At 37.5% G+C, this 22057-nt stretch overlaps 2 protein-coding genes across 2 annotated transcripts; one reads left to right on the top strand and one right to left on the bottom strand.

The window, feature by feature from the left end:
* Nucleotides 1-715: 715 nt before the first annotated feature.
* LOC134333020 (uncharacterized) lies at nt 716-7506 on the bottom strand. The gene is made up of 3 exons (XM_063014848.1): nt 7479-7506; nt 5379-5501; nt 716-3563 (listed from the first exon to the last, which is right to left on the bottom strand). The coding sequence occupies exons 2-3, from the start codon at nt 5440-5442 to the stop codon at nt 922-924; spliced, it is 2706 nt and encodes a 901-aa protein (XP_062870918.1). The 5' UTR covers nt 5443-5501; nt 7479-7506; the 3' UTR covers nt 716-921.
* Nucleotides 7507-8277: 771 nt separating this feature from the next.
* Nucleotides 8278-21862, top strand: fbxl6 (F-box and leucine-rich repeat protein 6). Its single transcript, XM_063014847.1, has 10 exons — nt 8278-8355; nt 9913-10426; nt 14797-14955; nt 15102-15165; nt 15344-15475; nt 16348-16455; nt 16596-16709; nt 17496-17727; nt 20656-20896; nt 21503-21862. Exons 2-10 carry the CDS (start codon nt 9915-9917, stop codon nt 21630-21632), a joined length of 1692 nt encoding a protein of 563 aa, XP_062870917.1. The 5' UTR covers nt 8278-8355; nt 9913-9914; the 3' UTR covers nt 21633-21862.
* Nucleotides 21863-22057: the final 195 nt, after the last annotated feature.

Genomic DNA, 22057 nt, shown 5'->3' with positions numbered 1-22057 from the left:
AGCTTAATCACACCTAGGTTAAGAAATATTGCCCCACTTTTTCAGGCAGAATTTTTTGTATTCAATTTTTGTGGTGAGCATCACTGGACTGCTATCTTAACTTTCATCCACAAAATTTAGGTCACACAGATTTACGTCAGGGCTCTGACTTGACCACTTTAGGAAATGTACCTTCATATCCTGCAACCACTGTGTGGTTTATTTCGTGGTGTGTTTAGGGTCATTTTTGTGCTAAAAGGTGAACCACGTGCCTCTCTGCTTATTACTTATCCTGACATTTTCATTATATTTACACTGTGAGAGTTATAATGTGTTAAAGCTGGGAAGTGAGCAAGCTAGTAAAAGCTTTTTTTTCCCCCAAACTTGTTAAAACAATTACTTGACAAGACATAAACATAAAACTTCAAACACATGCCCAAACTCTAGGTGTAAGTAAATAAATGCATTTTTTTGTACCTTTAAATGCCTATTATTATTATTGTTACAAAAATGTGTGTATTAGATGTATTATAAATAAAAACATTTTTATTACATTTTGTTGTGATGTAATTAACTTTCTACAATTTCTAGGATAAATAGTAGAACTGGACACAAAAATCTGCATTATGTGAGTTATTTTTACAACTATGCTACTTTAAGCCTTGACAGAAGTTTTACAGGTTTACAAATTTGATTAATATGTAAATGAAATTTATGAAAAAGATGACAATGAGACTTAATCAAAACCAACTTTATTTACAAAAAGCATGTTTGTACATACAAAAACACTGCACATATTTCAGAGTATAGAAAATTTTGGTTAACTTAAATTCTAATTAAAAAATCTACTGTAGTTAGTTTTGTTTCCTTTTTTTGTGTGTGTGTGTGGGGGGGGGGGGTCTACAACAACAAAGTAACAAAGTTTAAATAAACAGCCTCAATCTATACAATGGGTGCAAATTCATCTGAGACATTCTCCTGATGATTCTCAAACTCTACGGCTTGTTCTTCTGGCACACTTTGAACTTCAGCGCTCCCAACTTGAGTAACAACATTACTAATGGTATCAATACTAAGTAAGATATTTTTCAGTTTTTCGACCATGTCTGCAAAACAAATGCCCAGGCAATTCAGCCGTTTGTCTTTGCAGCCAACAATGACCTTTAAGTAGTTTAGCTCACTGCGGATAGCGTCACGCTTTGTACATATATTTAGTCCTTCCAATCTTCGAAGCAATAGGTTAACATCTTCAACACTTTTACATGGACCACCATGTTTGGCAAGTGCAGCAAGGATTGTTTTTTTGTGCAACTGGTCATTTGTTTGTGCTTTCTTCTGCTTATTCTTTCTTTTCTTTTTCATTTTGTTTACAGAGCGTAGATTTGCTCTGTCAAACATGATGTATGGCTTGGACTTTGGATTGTCTTTTTTAATATAAGCAGAAGGAGCTTTGGGTGAAGATTTCTTCTCAGGCTGAGAGTATCTGCCCTGTCTGTCTGATTCCTCCAAGAGATCACCTTCTTTCTCTGTCCCAACATTTGTCTGATCTGGTCTGTTTTTGCTGTAGGAATATGCATGTCCAAAGGGGTACTCACCCATGAACTGGTTTAATGTACAGCCTGCTAGCTGTTCTGCAAGTTCCACAGAAGCCTCTTTGCAGTATTGACCTCCGGGTAAGAAATCTTTTAGATTATTCTCCATCACAGCTGCAAGGACCTGCATCATCCTCTGTAGGCATGCCTTCATTAGTGTTCCGTACTGGTTATCTGCGTTTGCACTGCAAAATTCAAACACTCCTGTAAAGGTCTTCTCCTGCAATGGAACCTGGAGGAACACGTTGGTCATCGGTTCAGGTTGCATTAGAGAAGACGCATCCTGGGACCACTCCAGAAGCTTTTTATACAGGCAGTTAAAGTACTTGCTAAACAACAAGTACTGTGCTTCACTCTTTAAAAGCTGCCAAAACGGCCCCAACACCTTACAGTACAGGACAGCCACTACACCAACTAAAGCAAGTATGACCTCATCACTGGCATCAGAGCTGACACTATCCAGAAAGATATCAGAGTCGTCGTTCAGTAGTTGTAAGTCAGATACAAACAGTGCAACATCTTTGTAATGGTGAACAAGTGCTGCCGCTGCCTCAAAATAGTTAATTAACTGATTTGACTGATTTACAGGTAGTCTGGAGGGGTTATTCCTTTCGATGCAAAAGGCAAGCCAGTGCCTTCGATAACTATTTTTCGTTTCTCTTTTTGAACACAAGATCTCACAAGCCATGTGAATATACCGGGTGATAGAACTCTCATCAAAGTTCACAAAACTAGTAAAGTTTGGGTTTTTGTCCCGTCCAAGCTTTCCCCCTGTAGTACTCACAATATCTCTTTCATAAGACATTATCTGCTTCTCAACTGTATCAATAAAGTTGTAAATAAAAAGTGTGGTACACTGAAGAAATTTCACAGGTGGTACAAGTTGGTAGTCTTCAACTAAGGGCATGATCTTTTCATTTAAGGATTTCATATTGAGATCTTTTGTAACCATAAGAGCAAACTGATTCTTAAGGAGATCCATGCATACCAGCTTTGCACTTTCACTCTTCTCGCCGTACATACTTGTAAGTTTTTGCAAAGAAAGGACAGAGATATCGAGTAGGGTTAAACAATCTCCTGTGTCTGTCTGAGTGTCCACTTTCTTGTCTACTACTAAAGGTTCAGTGTTAATACTCTGAGGATTAAATTCCTCCTTCACAGCATCTGGACGAGGTGTCTCATTACAGTCACCTTCAGATTCTGTTTTACATTTGCTAAACCCAGGAGAAATATCACAGGTTTCATTTTCCTCTTTGAGCTTCCTTTTTTGGAGATTAGGTGTATTTGATGTTAACTGGGGAGATTTTCTTTTTAAATGTGCTTTATTTATGGACACTCTTATAAATTCAGAATCTCCTAGATCAGAAGTGAGATCAAATGGACTTTGGAGAAATTCCTCAGACAATCCGCTGCTCCTGTTTCTGCTCCTCTGGCTGTTTCGGTATTGTATCCTAAATCTTTTCAGACTGGTCTGAAGAAGCTTATTAGCTTTTCGAATTTTGCCATCGCTGCAGAATGTAGGGTCAAAGTTACGAAGCCACATCACTAGGACCACTGGGTCAATTTTTTCTCTTTCAATAAAGTTGGTCAACTCTAGTATCAGGCCGTTGGTAACCTCTGTTAACTTGGCCCGATCAGAAAAATCTGACATTTCCAGCAAGTCTGTTCTGCTGATGCCAGTGCTATCACATATAGGGCCCACAAAATCAAAGTTGACATTTGCCTGAAGAAAGCTTTCTCTGGAATCACCAGTTAAGCTCATAGCAGTTGCTGTATTCCTGCTAATCAATCCATGGAAATCTGCAGACTGAAACACTGGAAAAATCTTCTGAAGCCATTTCACTATGTTACTCCATGACGCATTGTTATTCTCTTTTATCAGTCCAACTTGAACCAACAATCGGTTTGTGAAGGGCTTTTCGTCAAGGTTTAATAAGTTACCAGTCTGTGGTCCAAGAAAGTCATCCACAAGTCTGAAGTATAAATCATCCTCTGCAAAGAATAAAAAAACCCAGAATAAAGCTTTAAAATTCACACATGCAATTAAAACAAGCAAAATGAAAAGATGAATTATAAACATTTACATTTAGAATTGTGACATTCTGACTGCAGCCAGAGGATCAGTAACTAAATTTAAACAATTTAGTAGGAATTTAATTTAATACCAATATTTATGTTAATGTTCATGGTTGTCCAACTAGCCAAATACATTTTGCCATATAGTGTTCGTTTTTTATATAATAAATTAAATTATTTAGACATTTTATTCATTAATTTATAAAAGCATCTTTGCCAGCAATTACTCCTGCAAGTATTGTTGGATACATTTCTACAAGCCTTCGACAACTGAATTTGAGCAGTTTACTTCTTGGTCGATTCTCTTAACCCCCAAAGACACCTTGTTGTATGCTTTGGTTTACTGCTGTGTTAAAAGAGTTTGTGTATGCTCTGGAGAGGTTTTTCATTAAGGATGTTCCTGGCTGCATTAATCCATCCCTCAATTCCTACAAGTCTGCCTGTCCCGGGTGCTGGAGTACAGGGAAACTGCATAGGTTGTCTATCCAACAGGTACTCCCATTTGGCAACAATAATACAATGTAAATGGGTTTGAATGCCTCACTCATTCTCCTCCATAATGTTGACAAATTGTTGACAAATAAGAAGTGATCAGTAGAAAACTTAGTCAAGCCTCAATATGCCATTTTTTAAGTAGTTACTTTAGTTGCATGGCAGCCTGTAAGCACATGCCAAATTAAAGATTGTAAACAGTGCCACCTGTGTTTTAGCAGCTTCTTCCCAATACAGATTAGTTTTCGGAGGGTCTTGGAGAGGCAAATAAAGAAAGCTACAAACAAAGAAATTTCATCTTGGGGTCACTAAGGGTGTGTTCGAAAACCTAGGGAGCTGCCTTGCTGTCTTACTGTCTACATAGGCAGCTGACTTAGTAGAGAGGATTCTAATAAGTTAGTGACTTAAAAGGCAGGTTATTCGAACGCACTACTTAGATAGCGATTCCATCGGGTTTAGCATTTCGCGTTTAGCATTTAGCATCTCGCCATTAAAACCAATAAACTGAGGTAGCACAGCACGCTAACGTCAATAACATCTCCCTTCATGTACCGATAACGGTTAAATTTTCTGACAAGCCCGAACTTGCAAATAAAAACACTCGGTACAAGTTAAAAATCAGTAATAGTTTATTTACGTTTGAAAATAACTCCATTCGTTTCTCCGCCCCGTCAGCCATGAATGCTGGAATTGTCTTGATCACTAAGGCAGCGTCGGAGCTCACTCGTTCTTGAGCCAAAATAACATTGAAATAATAAGATGCCTCAGAAGTGAGGATTTTAAGGCATCTAGGATTTCGAACAGCCTCCTTCTCGGGAGCGCGCACAGGATGACGTAAAATGCTGCCTATGTAGACAGCACACTAGCTTTTCGAACACACCCCAAGTCTTTCAAACTACCATCACATGCCACCTTAATGCCAACAGATTATTTTCCGTCAATTAACCACAAACATAAATGCCTGAAGTTGGTAAATGCTACAGAAACTTCGGCTGGAACCATGTTCAGTGTTCAGATGAAACAAAAGCTAGGTAAAAATTAGCTTTTTGGTAACAGCCGATGTAGGTTTGATGTAAGAAGGATGACCACTGTAAAAAAATCTGATGCCCATGTTAAGTATAGCAGAGGGTCTGTGACGCTGAGTTTTGTTAATCCCATGTACTTAGCAAATTAACATTTTATCAAACAAAAAGTGGCATTTTGAATGTAAAGTAGGTGGTAAAGTAAATAATTACTTACTCAGTTCAGATGCAATACTCATGGCACTGGGACCACTAAAACTGGAGTCTTGCAGATCCTCCATAGTTGCATAAAGAAGCTTGGCGGATTGGGAGGCAGGATTTTAAACATCCGCAGAACAATCTTCCAAATAAAGGTCAGATAAATGTTTTAGGAATTACAGCTACAAACTCATAGTGGAGTGTCAGCTCAAAAGCCAGTTTGACCAGGCTATTGCTACATTCTGCTGCATTATTATTTCTGACTTAAAAGAACCAATGACATGCAACAGCTCAACTTGCAAGCAAAAACACTAGGCAAAATAATGAAAGGTAATGCTATTGGTTAAGTTTAGAGGTGAAATGAGTAATTCATATAATCCCTACAAAGTGACAAGGAACAATAAACAAAGTCTGTGACATTCAATCAGTGCAGCTAAACCAAAGTGTGCCAAAGTTCACACAGGCCTTGCACGAGTTATTATGTAACAGTTATTCATGTAGAGCTATTTTTCATCCATGTTTTTAATGTGAGCCATTTAGCTAAACAATTTAAAAAAAAGATCTTTATTTTTATAAAGATGCACTACTGCATTTTATACTATGAATCGTATTTTCCACTATTATAGCACTTTGAACATTATACAAAAAAGGTTAGGGTAATTAATTAATTCAAAAGGTTAAAACTAGGTACAACAAATAATGTCGGTTGTTTGTTTATTAGGAGTTTAACGTCATGTTTTACACTTTGGTTACATTCATGACAGGAACGGTAGTTACTCATTACACAAGATTCATCAGTTCACAAGGTTATATCAAACACAGTCATGGACAACTTGGTGTCTCCAATTCACCTCACTTGCACGTCTTTGGACTGTGGGGGGAAACCGGAGCACCCGGAGTAAACCCACGCAGACACGGGGAGAACAATAATGTTGGCTAAATAAATTAAATAAAATTTAAATACAATAATTTACCTGAACATATATAATATTTGAAACATAGCCAAATAGAATTCTGCACAAAAATCTGCTGTCACTCATTTTATTTTTCTATATCCACTATAAAACGGTGTTTTTCTTTTATTCAACCCTTACGTTTATGCAAGCTCCTAACCTGAAACACAATTTTTACCCAACCAAACGCTTTCATTCTTCGATCGCTACATACTAGAATATATTTTGAGGTATGAACTATTTTTTCAGTTGTCATTACCAATTAATTTAGTTTATGAACTATGTGGTTTTGAGCTTTTTATATCCCAGATTGGGTCATTTCTGTGTGGAGTTTGCATGTTCTCCCTGTGTCTGTGTGGGTTTCCTCCAGGAGCTCCATTTTCTTCCCACAGTCCAAAGACATAAGTTAAGTATATTGAAGATATAAAATTGTATTTTGAATGTGTTTGTTTATTAGGATTTTAACGTCATGTTTTACACTTTGGTTACATTCATGACAGTAACGGTAGTTACTCATTACACAAGGTTCATCAGTTCACAAGGTTATATCAAACACAGTCCTGGACAATTTAGTGTCTCCAATTCACCTCACTTGCATGTCTTTGGACTGTGGGAGGAAACCGGAGCACCCGCAGCACACCCACGCAAACACGGGGAGAACATGCAAACCGCACAACCCAGAACCTTCTTGCTGTGAGGCGACAGTGTTTTGAATGTGTATTGAATGTTTGGTGCTTATAATGAATGTGTTATTAATGGTCAATGAATGTGTTATGCAGCTAAAAGTCAATTTACATTATAAATACATATATGTATTTGTGTGCATTCTCAGTTTTTGTCAAAGTATATGCGTGTTAGCTTTGAAGCTAATTCAACCAAAAGTGTATTCCAAAGCATGTGCAAAGGGCGAGAAACACAGGAACACGGCTAGCTCACTGCATATTTAGGGTAAACTTATCACTTTTACTGACTGAACTGAGAGCTAATGTTACATATTTTATAAATGGCAATAATCACACATACCCAAAATGTTACTGTATGACAGTAATACAAACCTGCTACCAGAAATATTTGCTCCTGTTCTAAAGCTAACGTACAATTTACGGTTAAATGTGAACGTCCATTTTAACCACGTTAAGAGTTAATAATGATTAAGTTCGGCTCACCTATATAAACTCTTCTTTATTCCACTTCTTCTGACTGTAGTTATGAGCAGAGTGTGTGTGTGTGTGTGTGTATATGAAGGGGAAAGAGAAGTGAGGAACTTACTACATTATTGGCTGTTCACTGTCCGCGGCGCTCTGACGCGGTCTACAAAGCATTATGGGAGACAAACAAATGGGGCTGTTCGATTCAATAGGTTTGAGAGTCGACTCCAATACCCATTTTCTTAAAACAATTCTTTTGATTACAAAACAGGATAGATAAACAAATTATTATTATTATTATTATTATCATTATATACTAATACTAATTTATATTTTATACTTATGTCCCTTTAGCAGGAAACAACATCTAAAATAACACTTCTTAATACATTCAGTAACATTATATAAGTTGTTCCTAAGACACACAATACATGAGCAGAAGTTCTGTTAATTGTTTCGTGTTTTTTTTTATTTTACTTATATGTTTAGCTATATAGTCTTTTTGTAGGATTTTTGAGATCATGAATCATATCGCATTTTTTGCTGTATGTGTAGTACAAAAACTTAGTTTTGGTTTTAGTGTTTATTTAGTATTGATTTTTTTATTTTAATAAATAACAATTTTTGTTTTTGTGCAAGCTAGAGCAGAGACGTTTAAACTTTGTTCAATCGATATCTAATCTTTGCCTCTACTGCACAATAAGAATCAAAGAATCGATTCTTTAAGTCGATTGGATTCCGCAACAACTGAGTTGTGCAAGCTATCGGTGCTTCATTGTTTAAATTTTATATCGAAAAATCTGTTTATAAAGAGCTTTTTTCCTGATTGCGACTCAGTGTCATGTTTTTATGTAATTCCGACTCATGTGGTTGAATCGAAAGTGATTTAAAGCAGGTATGTATTAGCAGATAATTATTTTTATCACTCTACTTACACCGTGTTATGAAAACGTATTTGTCCCTCACTCGATTTCTTACGTTTTAGTTCATTTGTCACATTTAATTGTTTCATGTCTTTCACATTCTCTGTTTCTTATTATAATATAATACAACTCGTCCAGGTCCTGCAAAGCATAGCAGCCCCAGACAATCACACCACCACTACCGTGTTTGACTGTAGGAATGATGTCCTTCATGTGGAATGTTTGTCTTCCATTCTGTTATCCACGGAATATAATCCCGAAAGTCTCGGGTGTCAACTAGATGTTTTTAGGCAGATGAGCATTTATATTCTTTTGGTCAGCTGTGTCTTGCAGCTGTCCCGTGGATGCCACTTTGGTCTTATTGTGGAATCTTGAATGGTGAACTGAGGCCTAAAGATGTTCCTTTGGGTTCTTTTGTATCTTCAGTATGTTCTTGATGGAATTTTGGTAGGCCAGTCTTTCCTGGAGGTACACCAACCACTATTTCCATTTTCTTTCCTATTTGTGGACAGCAATTCTCACTGTGGTTTGCTGGAGTCCCTAAGCCTAAGCAATGGCTTTGTAACCTTTTCCAGACTGGTAGATATCAATGAGTTGGTTTTGCATCTGTATTTATCTGTTCCTCTTAGAACATGACAGACTTTTCACATCTGTATTTGTATATTCTTCTTTAAAAGATGAGAACAGGTGCTGCATTTTGCGACCTTCTAGCCTGCTTTACATCACCAGACAGGTTCTATTTAAGTAGTGTTTAGATTCAACAGGTCTGGCAGTAGTTATGCCTGGGTGTGTCTAGTGAATTGAACACAGTTGTCAATTTAATTTGGTTAACTGGGTGATTTTGGTTGGTTGGTTGGTTTTTTCACATAGGGTCGGGTAGGGCTGAGCATGCAACAACAGGAGAAATTGGGAAAGGGGCAAATATTTTTTAATGAACTGTAGTCAGTCATATCTAATTTAGTTTACTTACTGTAACTATTGCTAGAACTGCTGAGCACTGCCATTTCATGTTGGGTAATAATACAGTTAATTGCTGTTTTAAAATTATGTGGAAATATTTAACTGATATTTTATTGCCAAATAATAGCTGCACTCAGGATATGTAAAAAGGACTCATGTAAACTCAGTTGGGGTTTATAGAATAAATGCAGCATGTAATATTTTATTTTAAACCCTTTGTCATAAAACAGACATAAGAATGCCATGTTAACAGTGACAGTTGATGTCAGGTATTATAATCTGTATGTAGCCTACTGCTAGAATTGCACAAGAAGGGTTTTATGAACACAAAAATAGTCTTTAATGGCTTCTTCAACCATGTCATTATGAGAAGTTCTTAAGCCCAGACTGTGAAGTTCATATCTAGAAGATCCGATATTTCACAACACACTGTTGAAGAGCTAGAAGGCAGCCCTATGTTTTAGCATCTCTATATTGTAATGATTTATTGTAACAGGTTAGCATTTGGTGGTCCATTCCTTGTGTTTATAACATGTTTATTGTGTTTTTCTCTTGTTTCAACTTTTTAGGGATGGATAATACAAATCCTGAGATACCTCAATTACCAGCTGAAGGGGGATCATCTTCCCAGCAAGACACAACAGTGAACTCAGAGAAAAGAAATTCCACACCTGCCAAAAGGAAAGCAAACTTAAAAAGAAAAGCAGATACACCTAAATATGAAAAGCCAAAGAAGAAAAAAAAGAGTAATGCCAGACGAGTTCAGAGACCCACATACACTGTACAGCATGGAGAGGATATGCTCCTAATTATATCAAACATCAACCAGTATGATAGTGTTTGGAAACCTAAGAGGAAAAGAGGCAAGAAGAAGAAAGCCAAGGCAAAGACTACTTCAGGACAAAGGACGAAAGCTCTTGCAAAACCGAAAATTTCCAAAGACACAGATGACACTGTAGTCACTGAATTCCATTCAGAGGAAGTGGAGAACTTTGACTGGAGTCAGAGACTGCCAGTGGAGGTGCTAGTTAAGATTTTTGAGTTAATAGTTTTTCAAGATGGTGCTGTACCGTTTCTCTGCAGGTGAGAACTACTTTTTTATGAGAGGCTAGGCATTTTACATTTGGTCTCTGCTCATGATTGATTGATTGATTATGTTGTAACCACATGGTTTGCTTCTACACAGTTATCATATGAACTCTGTCTCGGTTGCACTTGTCAAACATTATGTTTGAGCTAAAAAGCTGTTTGTTTATATACAGAAATGTCGAGTAAAGAAGTTACTTCATAAATTAACCAATCACATTATTTGATGCCCGGTTACAGTAGTGAATAGCTTTCAGAAGGTCATCCTGCATCTATTACGTCCACTTTCCAAAACCTTTTTACATCAATTTGCAGACGCTTTTATTCTAAGTAAGCAATTAAAGATTAAGGGCCTTACTCATGAGGCCAACAATGTACTGGTGGTGGGGCATGAACAATCAACCTTCATATCACTAGTCCAGTATTTTAACCACTGAGCTACCATTTTTCTGTTAAAAGTAAAACACACTCCTATTTACATACTATATACTCCAAATAAGTTCCCTACATGATGTTCAAAAAGTTCAGCCTGGTTGAAGTGTGTTTCCACTGGTAAAACACATTTTGGCTATTTGCACTGCAAACCTTTTTAATGTCTTCCAGTCTTTATCAGTCTCTTCATTAAAATCTGTCAATGTATTTATGTGGCGTTTGGGTGGCACAGCGTTCTGTTAGGCTAGCACACCATCACCGAGACCTGGGTTCGAATCTCTGCGGTGTTATTGGCTGGCCAAGGCATCTACACGGACGTAATTGGTTATGTCTGGGAATGGGTGTCCAAGGTATTCCTGCCTTGCACAACCGTGTTCCCCGGTGGAACTGCATTTGCTGTGACCTTAACCAAGAGACCAAGTGATTGATGGAAATAAAAACTGTCCTACAAAAAGGGCTTTAATGCAAGTTTTTGCACATGCCCCAGTGTAGAATTTCACTGGAAGTCTGAGAATAGAGTATACATGTACTGAATAACCAAATTATTAATTAATAACCTAAAATCCAACTGGGTTTGTCAGATTTTTTATCATTTCTAATACTCTAATCATTTGTTTATGGTTAGAGCATTGATGTTCATCAGGCAAACACTATCCAAAGCAACTTACATTGGAGGTAAGATATACAGGGGTTGGACAAAATAACTGAAACACCTGTCATTTTAGTGTGGGAGGTTTCATGGCTAAATTGGACCAGTCTGGTGGCCAATCTTCATTAATTGCACATTGCACCAGTAAGAGCAGAGTGTGAAGGTTCAATTAGCAGGGTAAGAGCACAGTTTTGCTCAAAATATTGCAATGCACACAACATTATGGGTGACATACCAGAGTTCAAAAGAGGACAAATTGTTGGTGCACGTCTTGCTGGCGCATCTGTGACCAAGACAGCAAGTCTTTGTGATGTATCAAGAGCCACGGTATCCAGGGTAATGTCAGCATACCACCAAGAAGGACAAACCACATCCAACAGGATTAACTGTGGACGCAAGAGGAAGCTGTCTGAAAGGGATGTTCGGGTGCTAACCCGGATTGTATCCAAAAAACATAAAACCACGGCTGCCCAAATCACGGCAGAATTAAATGTGCACCTCAACTCTCCTGTTTCCACCAGAACTGTCCGTCGGGAGCTCCACAGGGTCAATATACACGGCCGGGCTGCTATAGCCAAACCTTTGGTCACTCGTGCCAATGCCAAACGTCGGTTTCAATGGTGCAAGGAGCGCAAATCTTGGGCTGTGGACAATGTGAAACATGTATTGTTCTCTGATGAGTCCACCTTTACTGTTTTCCCCACATCCGGGAGAGTTACGGTGTGGAGAAGCCCCAAAGAAGCGTACCACCCAGACTGTTGCATGCCCAGAGTGAAGCATGGGGGTGGATCAGTGATGGTTTGGGCTGCCATATCATGGCATTCCCTTGGCCCAATACTTGTGCTAGATGGGCGCGTCACTGCCAAGGACTACCGAACCATTCTGGAGGACCATGTGCATCCAATGGCGGTGCCGTGTATCAGGATGACAATGCACCAATACACACAGCAAGACTGGTGAAAGATTGGTTTGATGAACATGAAAGTGAAGTTGAACATCTCCCATGGCCTGCACAGTCACCAGATCTAAATATTATTGAGCCACTTTGGGGTGTTTTGGAGAAGCGAGTCAGGAAACGTTTTCCTCCACCAGCATCACGTAGTGACCTGGCCACTATCCTGCAAGAAGAATGGCTTAAAATCCCTCTGACCACTGTGCAGGACTTATATATGTCATTTCCAAGACGAATTGACGCTGTACTGGCCGCAAAAGGAGGCCCTACACCATACTAATAAATTATTGTGGTCTAAAACCAGGTGTTTCAGTTATTTTGTCCAACCCCTGTATAATCCAAGCAACTGAGGGTTAAGTGCCTTGCTCAAAGGCCCAGCTGTGGCAGCTTGGTATTGTACCTTAACCACTGAGTCATCACTGCCTTGTTTGTTGCTGATAGTGTCAAGTCTGCACATGTCAATAAGGTAATGGACTAGTAATTAGGGCTGGGTATCGCCACCAATTTCCTGGATCGATTCGATTCCGATTCACCAGGTCCCGATTCGATTCGATCTTCGATTTTCGATTCGATTTTCGATCCAATTTCGATTCAACACATTTAGGCATATTTGAGTTACATTAACAGGTTTTGTTTACATATGTACAGATGTTCAGAGAACGAATGTGATAATTGTACAAAGAACACTCATTATTAAAAATATTTGTGTATTTTGTTTACATAAATAATTAATCCAAAACAGAAAACAGTAACATTCAACAGCCAGGTGTATGTTTACATTACATTTACAATGTTGTAGCATGTCAGACAAATGAAATAATAATAAAAAATGAATGTTACTGTTTTCTTCCATTTGTCTGACATGCTACAACATTGTATATGTAATGTAAACATACACCTGGCTGTTGTACAGCTTATGCCAAGTTTACACTACACGACACTCTGATTAACACGTGGTCACTGTAATGTTCACACTACACGACTGATCGGCGATGGGGAGTTTTACACTACACCATCCATCACCAGGGGGAATCACAGGCGAGCTTCTCTGGTCTCCAAAACTACGTTTTGTCACAAAAACACACGTGAGAAGTGATGAAAGGTTTAATGATACCACGTCCAAACATGCACATCAACAAGTAGCGAGCAATCAAAGTTTGTGCGCTGATGAAATAAATGAATCTGAGTGGATTTGGCAACACGAGCAGCATGGATCGTTCTGTAGTGAGTTGGAGGTTAATAAATATTTTGTTTTGTAGAGAATGATCTCGCGTGTGCTGATGTATTCTGATAGAAACTATATTGCGCTCCACCACCTGTTTCCAACCTCTCCCCTGTGTTTCCCCTCGCTGTTTCTCACATTGATTGAGAGCCGAGTTTTGATCGCAGAGCGAACACCGAGTTCCTCCCGAATCCAGAGCCGAGCGAAAATCAGTGCAAAAAGTTGTGTAGTGGTCATAACTTGAGCTTCTGCCATGCTAAACTGATGTGCAGGTCAGATCTCGTTGCATGAAAAAACAGTGGCTGGTCACGCGAAATTAAAGGGGGTAACAATAGTAATAGATTTCCGTGTGCACCGTAAAAAGGGGCGTATTTAAAAAATCGATCTCGCATTTATATGAATCGATATCGGATCGTTCAAATAAAGATCGATTAAAATCGAAAAATCGATTTTATAAACCCACCCCTACTAGTAATCCAAAGTTCACTGGTTCCAGCCCCACATCTGCCAGGCTGCCACTGTTGGGCCCTCGAGCAAGGCCATTTACCTTCAGTTGCTTAGACTGTATTCACTCACAATTGAGAGTTGGTTTGGATTAAAGTGTTTTAAATGCCTTGAATGTAAATGAATGGAATGTTTTTTTTACACAAGCACCAGTTCCTTGGACCACAAGCAAGTGAAAAATGCACACTTTTTTTAAACAAAAAGTGTATATGAGAAAATGCCCAAAGTCAAGCTACCTAAACAAGAAGTTGTCTGAGACTAGCTTTATTACTACACAGCTATGTGTTTTCTTGCTCTCCACCTAAATAATACCTGCTTTGTGGTGGTCCCCGGGGGTCCTGACCATTAAAGAGCAGGGTGAAGGCAAACTAAAAAAAGTATGTAGAAACAGATGGACTACAGTCAGTAATTGTAGAACTACAAAGTGCTTCTATATGGTAAATGGAGCTGATAAAATGGACAGTGAGTGTAGAAACAACAAGGTGGTTTTAATGTTATGGCTGATCAGTGTATATCTGGTATTGTTAATGTCTAAATGTTGGTTTAGCTATGTTATTTATATGTTATATGTTATTTTCTATTAATATATGTTACAATATATCTGAAAGGGTTGGCAGAGTTTGCCGTCTATGGAATGCTGCTGCATCTTCACCATCCCTTTGGCGCAGCGTGTCTATTGGTTTCTGCTGGATTGAACCTGGTAAGAGTCAGTTACCTGGAACTGAACAGAAGATTAGAAAAACTGTAGATTGGCTAGCTCAAAACAGGTCAGTACCAAAATTCTACACAGTCCAAAGCAAGAAGTTTAGCCAAAAAATTGCTGCTTATAGAAACATGTTATCTATTTTCAATTCAACATACGTTTATCTAAATTATTTGATAGATTTATTTGTTTTCTCTTTTTTTCTGTAAGGTTCTCCCAGCTGAGGGATTTCAAACTTTGTCACTGGAAAAAGCAAGTTGATTATGTTGTTCAGGTATCTTTTCCACAGTGCTTTTGTAAAGCCCTTCCTTGTTTTAATATACAATCATTCAGCAGTAGTCTATATCTCTAATTGCTAACCCAACCACAGTATGCTATTGTATTTTTTTGTGTTGTTATTTCTTCCATTTATTTCATTATTGCAGTAATATTTCGTTTGACTCTCAATTCAGACAGTAGCAAAATCCTGCCCAAGCCTCAAGTCTCTAGAGTTGTCATACTGCACAGGCGTGACAAAAGAGGCCTTTCAAAATCTTGGAACTGCCTGTCAGTCACTGGAGAGCATAAATGTGCAGCACACTGAGGTTTGTATGAAATTTCCATGTTGATACTGCTTTCAAAGAAGGTCATTGTAATATATTTTAGATCAATGGTAGAAATTGTGCAAGCATATCGTCGCTGCCAATAAAAAACACTCAGCGATTTTCACTTTTTTACATGTGTTGATTGTGGGTATAAATCTCTGTCTGTCCATAGCAGCGAATATCAAAATGACCAATGAAAAGATGAAAAATCAATCTCTTTAACCAACTAAAATCTCCATTGGCTGCTAGACCTGTCCATAAAAACCCTGTATCTCCTCCCCTTACCCAGAGTGTTTGAGAAATGCATAATGTTTGTTCTATACAGTTTACTGAGGTTATTTAATTGCATGGTTGTAAACATGATTTATATTTGTACATGTAAATCCATTTTACATATGAAACCGACAGACTGATGACCTGATAAAGATATATATTTTTTTCTATTCTGAATTGTATCTAAATGTCTCCATCTTTGGTTTGTTTGCACAGTTACAGTCAGGGGAAAACGTTTATTTTCCTGAAAAGTTGTGTTTTTGGAGAAACGTGTTTTTTTTATCGGACAGTGACGATATGCACTTTTGCACAAGTAAAATCACTGTGAACAATGTGACAAAGTAACCTCGTAATATTCGTGTCAGGGGTGCAACTCCATATCTCAACTAAAGCGGCTTACATTTCAGGAAATGTGCATGCCTGCTCCAGTGTTTATGTTTTGAATTAGCAGTAATGAAGATGTTATGACTGTAATTATGTCCAAGTCTCACCTGACACATTTCGTGTGTGTAGTATTTAAGACTACGCCAGTAAATGATTGTGTGATTGTGATTCTGCATTACTTTCATTTTATGGTCTTTGTGTCTGTTGCAATGTAGTTTCAGGATGACGGGCTGCTCTCTTTTGTTGAGACATGTGGGAATCAGCTAAAAAGGATTTTTTATACACGCAGCACAAAAAGTGACAAACTTCTCAATATGTTTTATGTAAGTGCATTTTTACTTTTCATTATAGTTAGGTTCTGTCTGATCTTATTGACGAAATGTAAAAAATATTACTGGCATAGAGCAAAATCTATAGCCCATTGATCACTGTTTTGAAATAAGGAAAACATGTTTGTTTGCAGAGAGGTTGCTGTCCTGAACTTAGAGTGTTGGAGATCAACACAAAGTTAGACAGTGGCTTTTGCCCACTTCCTATCTGCATGCAGGCTTTACAGCTTGGCTGCCCCAAACTTCAGGTAAATACATTACGATATATCACAGTTGTATACATTCTTAATGTACAAGTCTGCATAATGAATACACAGTGCAACAAAACAATAATATTTTATGGGTCTTTTTCATTCTTTTCTACTTTTAAGTTCTTTGGATATACCCTATAATATGGTCAAAAGTATGTCGACACCCCCCATTTGTTTGGATCAAAGGTTTCAACATTATTTAAACTTAATACACACCTGGTTTGGTTCAGTTTGGCCAGGATACTAGAGCAATCCAACAATTGCGACAGTGCTATCGATAAGGGTTGTGAAGAAATCCCTAAAGACAATTTAGACAGGAGTATACAGTGGAGTAACACACATTTCCCCCTTTTATTTGCTTTTGTTGTTTCATAATTTGTCTAACTGAAGGACTTGTGATTCATTAAACATAGAAAATCACAAATCAACTCTGGTAATAATTAAATTCTTTCACCCTTCCCTGTAAAACTAATCTTTGTAATATTTGATTTAATCCAGAAATACATTTAAATTTTCTGTGATTAGTATCATTATGCAGTAATTTCATTACATTTTAAAACTTGTATGTAAATGTAAATTTACACTTATTTTGACATACTTATTTGTTTTGTTTTTGTTTAAATGTTGTATACTGCTTAAATTGTGTGATCATTTAAAATAAACATTTTTATAATTCTGATTCCATTGATCACAGTTATGTGGAAAATTTCCACTGCGTTAGGCTGCTTGTACAGTTACCACTTTATAACTGGTGTTTTTCTCTTGAACCTTTGCCCTGTGTAGATTTTAAGATTAATGAATGTGAACCCTGTTCCCAAAATGATTCGCAACACGCCCAGCTCCACACCTGGCTTCCCTATGTTGGAGGAGTTGTGCATTGCCTCTTCCTCTCATTCCTTTATGACTGATCATGACCTGCTTAATATTCTTCATGGCTCTCCCTGCCTAAGAGTACTGGACCTGCGAGGATGCTCTCGTATCACAGCTACCGGACTGTATGCTCTGCCCTGCCAAGGTATTGTGTTTTCCTTAAAATAAATTCACACTGCAACAATGTAAAATGCTGACTTTACATAAAAAACATGCTAATTCACTACCAGATGTTCTCTTCCTTATATTTAATATATATATATATTTATATATACAGTATATATATATTATTGTTTTTTTTTTTATTATTTTTTTTTTTTTATGCTTTTTCTCCCAACTGCATCTTTTCACCAGCACAAGGTGAGTTCTCATGCCGATCAACCTTGTGCACGGAGAGCCACACCCTGATCAGCATTATTCCTCTACTCTGTGCAGATGCCATCAATCAGCCAGCAGAGGTCACAATTGCGTTATTGTTATGAGGTCCCTATCCGGCTCTTCTCTCACTGTATGAACACCAAGCCAACTGTTCATATAGCTGCCCAGCCAGATGGCAGAGCTGAGTTTCGAATTGACGAGTTCAAAATGTCAGCTCTGGTGTGTTAGCGTGTTTTACAGCTGTGCCACCTGAGCAGCGGCCATGGGTAATTTTAAAAGTAGCCCCAAAAATCGCACCCTGTGACCTTCCAGACAAGCCCAATTTGGCAGGAAAATCGCAAACTTGGCAACTTTGTTGGCAATAATGGAAAGAAAGAGCACTAATTAATCACACCCACACATTCAGAACAGCCAATAGGAACAAAGTTTTTGATGACCAGTGACAAAATTACAGAAAACTATTAGTGTTTAAAAAAAACTGTTATGCAGATGATTCCTCTGGGTTGGCCATTTTTAACTTTGGTTGGGCAATGCCCACCTCCGCCCATCCATAGACACGCTCCTATCAATGTATGACTTTGCAGATAATTTAAACTGGTAATTGATGACAAATTTATAGTTTTCCAGAAAAATTACCACTGTTTGAATGTTTTTTTAAGATGGGCAAACACATAAAATGTGCCATTTTTCCTAGCCACTGTTATGCATAGATGAAGCATAGTAAGAAATTTGCCTTGAGCTAACAAATTGCCTGTGTCAACTTCCACCACATATCCTTGTTTGCTTCTCATGTCAAACAGATGTTCTATGTCACAAGATAAGGTTTATTATCTTCTTCTGTCTGCTGTCAACCACCTTGTTTGATTTAGTGCTTTATGGCTGTTTTATATCTTCTTTAGCTTTAACTCTCACCCATACAACTGCAAAGTATGCAAAGTATATATTTACATGTATGACAGTGTAGACACAGTCTAAAAACATGCAAGTGAGATAAATTGGAGATAATAAATTGTCCATGACTGCGTTCGATATAACTTTGTGAACTGATGAACCTTGTGTGAAGAGTAACTACCGTTTCCTGTCATGAATGTAACCAAAGACGTTAAAATCCTAATAAACAAACAAACAACTAATGGTGACCTTTCAAGAGAGAGTGAGGGCTTAAGCGAAGTGCTTAGAATTTTGTTTTTAAAAACAACAGACAGACGTTAAAGGATCTGCTGCTAATGTCCTGGTACCAGATACTATAGGACGCCTTCAGATATCTTGTGCAATCCACACCTCAGCGGATCGGAGCAGTTTTGATAGCATATTAGGCACGTAGTTGGTCTCATCCATGTGTAGCTTTATTTACATTAGAGGCATTGTAGTTTTGGAGTTTTATGTAGAAAAGTATTAAAAATGCCTGTAACAATATAATAATCAATTGGTTAAAATTATTTTAAAAATAAACATTTGTGAATGTGATTAATTTGTTATATATACACAAGTACCAATTTGTTGTAGATACAATCTTTGTCTGCGTACTATTGTTTTTTTATTTTTTATTTTTATTTTTTTTTTTTTGCTTATAAAATTTTACCTCTATTAGTAATGGACCTTTGAACTGTTCCATTTAACTTTTGCGCTAATATGCCAAAGCAATGTTTTAAAGCATTTAAAGCATGTTGGCTCTGCTGAGAGCTATCTGTACCCTTGACCTCTTTTCTGTGTTGCAGTTTATATACCCATATTTAATCTATCTTAAAGTATAAGTCAACCTTCACTCGTGTGTCAGAAGCTAAGAGACATTTAGTTGTAAAACTTTAATGCCAAGTTCACACTACACGATTTTTGGCCAGATTTCGCTCGGCGACTGGTCGGCGCTAGATTTGCCGGCTCAGGAGCAACTCGGCGTTCACTCGGCGATCGAAACTCGGCACTCAGTCGCTATGTGTGAACTATCCAACAACTCGATCCGACCGGCTCGCCGAGCGCTCGGCGACCGGATTGAGATTTCTAGCATGTCAGATATCTGATCTCAGTTGCACGTCTGGCAATGAGTGCTCTGTCGAACAGCCAATGAGAACGCGAGATACAGTGTGAGGGGAAATGCAGGAAAGGAGTGTAAACAGGTACATAATATAGACAGGGACATAATATAGTTTATATCAGAATACACCGGCACATACACAAGCTTTACAGTATTTCTGACTTGATCGTTCTCTACAAAACACCAACGTTGCATTGCAAAAATATGAATTAACCTCCAACTTACTATAGAACAATCCATACTGTTCGTGTTGCCAAATCCACTCAGATTCATTTATTTTTTCCTACTTGATGTTACGCTGCACATCAGCGCACAAACACTTTGATCGCTCGCTACTTGTTGACGTGCATTTTTGGACGTGGTATCATTAAACCCCTCGTCACTTCTTGCGTTTGTTTTTGTGACAAGACGTAGTTTGGGAGACCAGAGAAGCTTGCCTGTGATTCCAGTTGGTGATAGATCGTGTAGTGTAAAACCCCCCCATCGCCGATCAGTCGTGTAGTGTGAAATACACACCGACTGAAAGACTCCCGAGTGTAAAAGATTCAGTCGTGTAGTGTGAACTGTACAGCGACCCGACAAATCAGAAAGTCGTGTAGTGTGAACTTGGCATTAGCCATTCCCATTACTCTTTTTTTTTTTCTTTCTCTGAATCGTTTTCAGATCTGGAATGCTTATATTGGGGGCTATATTTTAACAGCAGTTCCATGGTGGTATCCAATAAAGGCATCCACATGCTCACTCAGAAATGGAGCCAAACTCTGCGTGAGCTGGATCTGACCAACCAAACATTCTCAGAAGAAGACATGGAGATTGCAATAGGGCATCTGGCTTATGGCCCTGGAGCAGTTTCCTTTCGATCTTTAAATCTCAGTGGGACCAAGATCACCTCTTCTGCACTCAGGTATGAGAAGAACAATAATCAGATACAAGTTCGTGTCTTTGCTTTACCATGCATTTGTGTAATAAAACTACAAAATACTCTGCAGACAGTTGTGTTTTTAGCTTTATAAATGCTGTTGTGTTCATAATATTATTGATTATTAAAAATGATTTGAATGCAGAAAAAGGCTTTTAAAAATGCATATATTTTTTGCCTGACTTTATAAATTGTGCATTACAATTGAGTGTATGTGTACACAAGTGTATTATTATGGTCCTGGAATTCTTCTGCAACTATCAGGCAAATGTTTTTCAATTTTGAACTAACTTTAAATTAAATTTCAACTTAATTGCAAACTAGGTAAAAAACAGAATTGCTCTATTATGAAGAAAATTAATTTAGGACCATACAGAAACACTATTTGCTATAAGCCAAATAAGGCTTAGTCAGCAGCAAAATATTAAAGGGTGTTACCTATTATTTGTTAATATTCACTGTTGTATTTATTAATTTATAGTTTACTTTAAAAAATGTGTTCTTGATAAATCATTTAATATTCATTTCTTTAGAGGAAAAATGATTGAAAGGTAGAATGTTTTTATTCAAAAATTCATGTTAATTTTACAGGTTACTAGTGGCCCAGGCTTCAAACCTTGAATACTTGAATCTTTCATCCTGCCGTTACCTTCCCAGAGGGCTCAAAAGAGTTTATAGAGGCCAAGAGGATATTTACGACCTTCTGGATAAGTTAAACTAATGTGCAGTTATGGAGTAATGTTTTAGGGTGGTTGTTATCAGAATTTCGTGTATGTATTTGTACAGAAATAACAAAGTGCTTACACAATATGAATACAAATGTTGTATGACAGGTTGCAAAGCCTTTGGTTTAAATTCATGATGTCATAATATCAATAAAATTGTATATGTTTATTTGTTACCAAAGTAACCAGAATGTTAAATTACATTCCACTTCTTATTAATAAAAACTAGAACAAAGAAAATTGTGATTGTTGTACAGTATTGTTTCCACTTTAATTTCTTTGATACTCAGTTATTATCTCAGTTACAATCATTAACATCATAATCAAACATCTAGCAATAAATCAAGCACAGTATAAAAACCTATACAAATGTGCAGATCAATAGAACTTTAGTTAAAAAAATTTAAGCTGTACACAAATG

The sequence above is a fragment of the Trichomycterus rosablanca genome, chromosome 2 (genome assembly GCF_030014385.1).
Source record: "Trichomycterus rosablanca isolate fTriRos1 chromosome 2, fTriRos1.hap1, whole genome shotgun sequence".
NCBI classification, from domain to species: Eukaryota; Metazoa; Chordata; class Actinopteri; order Siluriformes; family Trichomycteridae; genus Trichomycterus; species Trichomycterus rosablanca.
The sequence above is the reverse complement of the archived record's forward strand: the minus strand, read 5'-3'. Positions and strand labels throughout refer to the sequence as shown.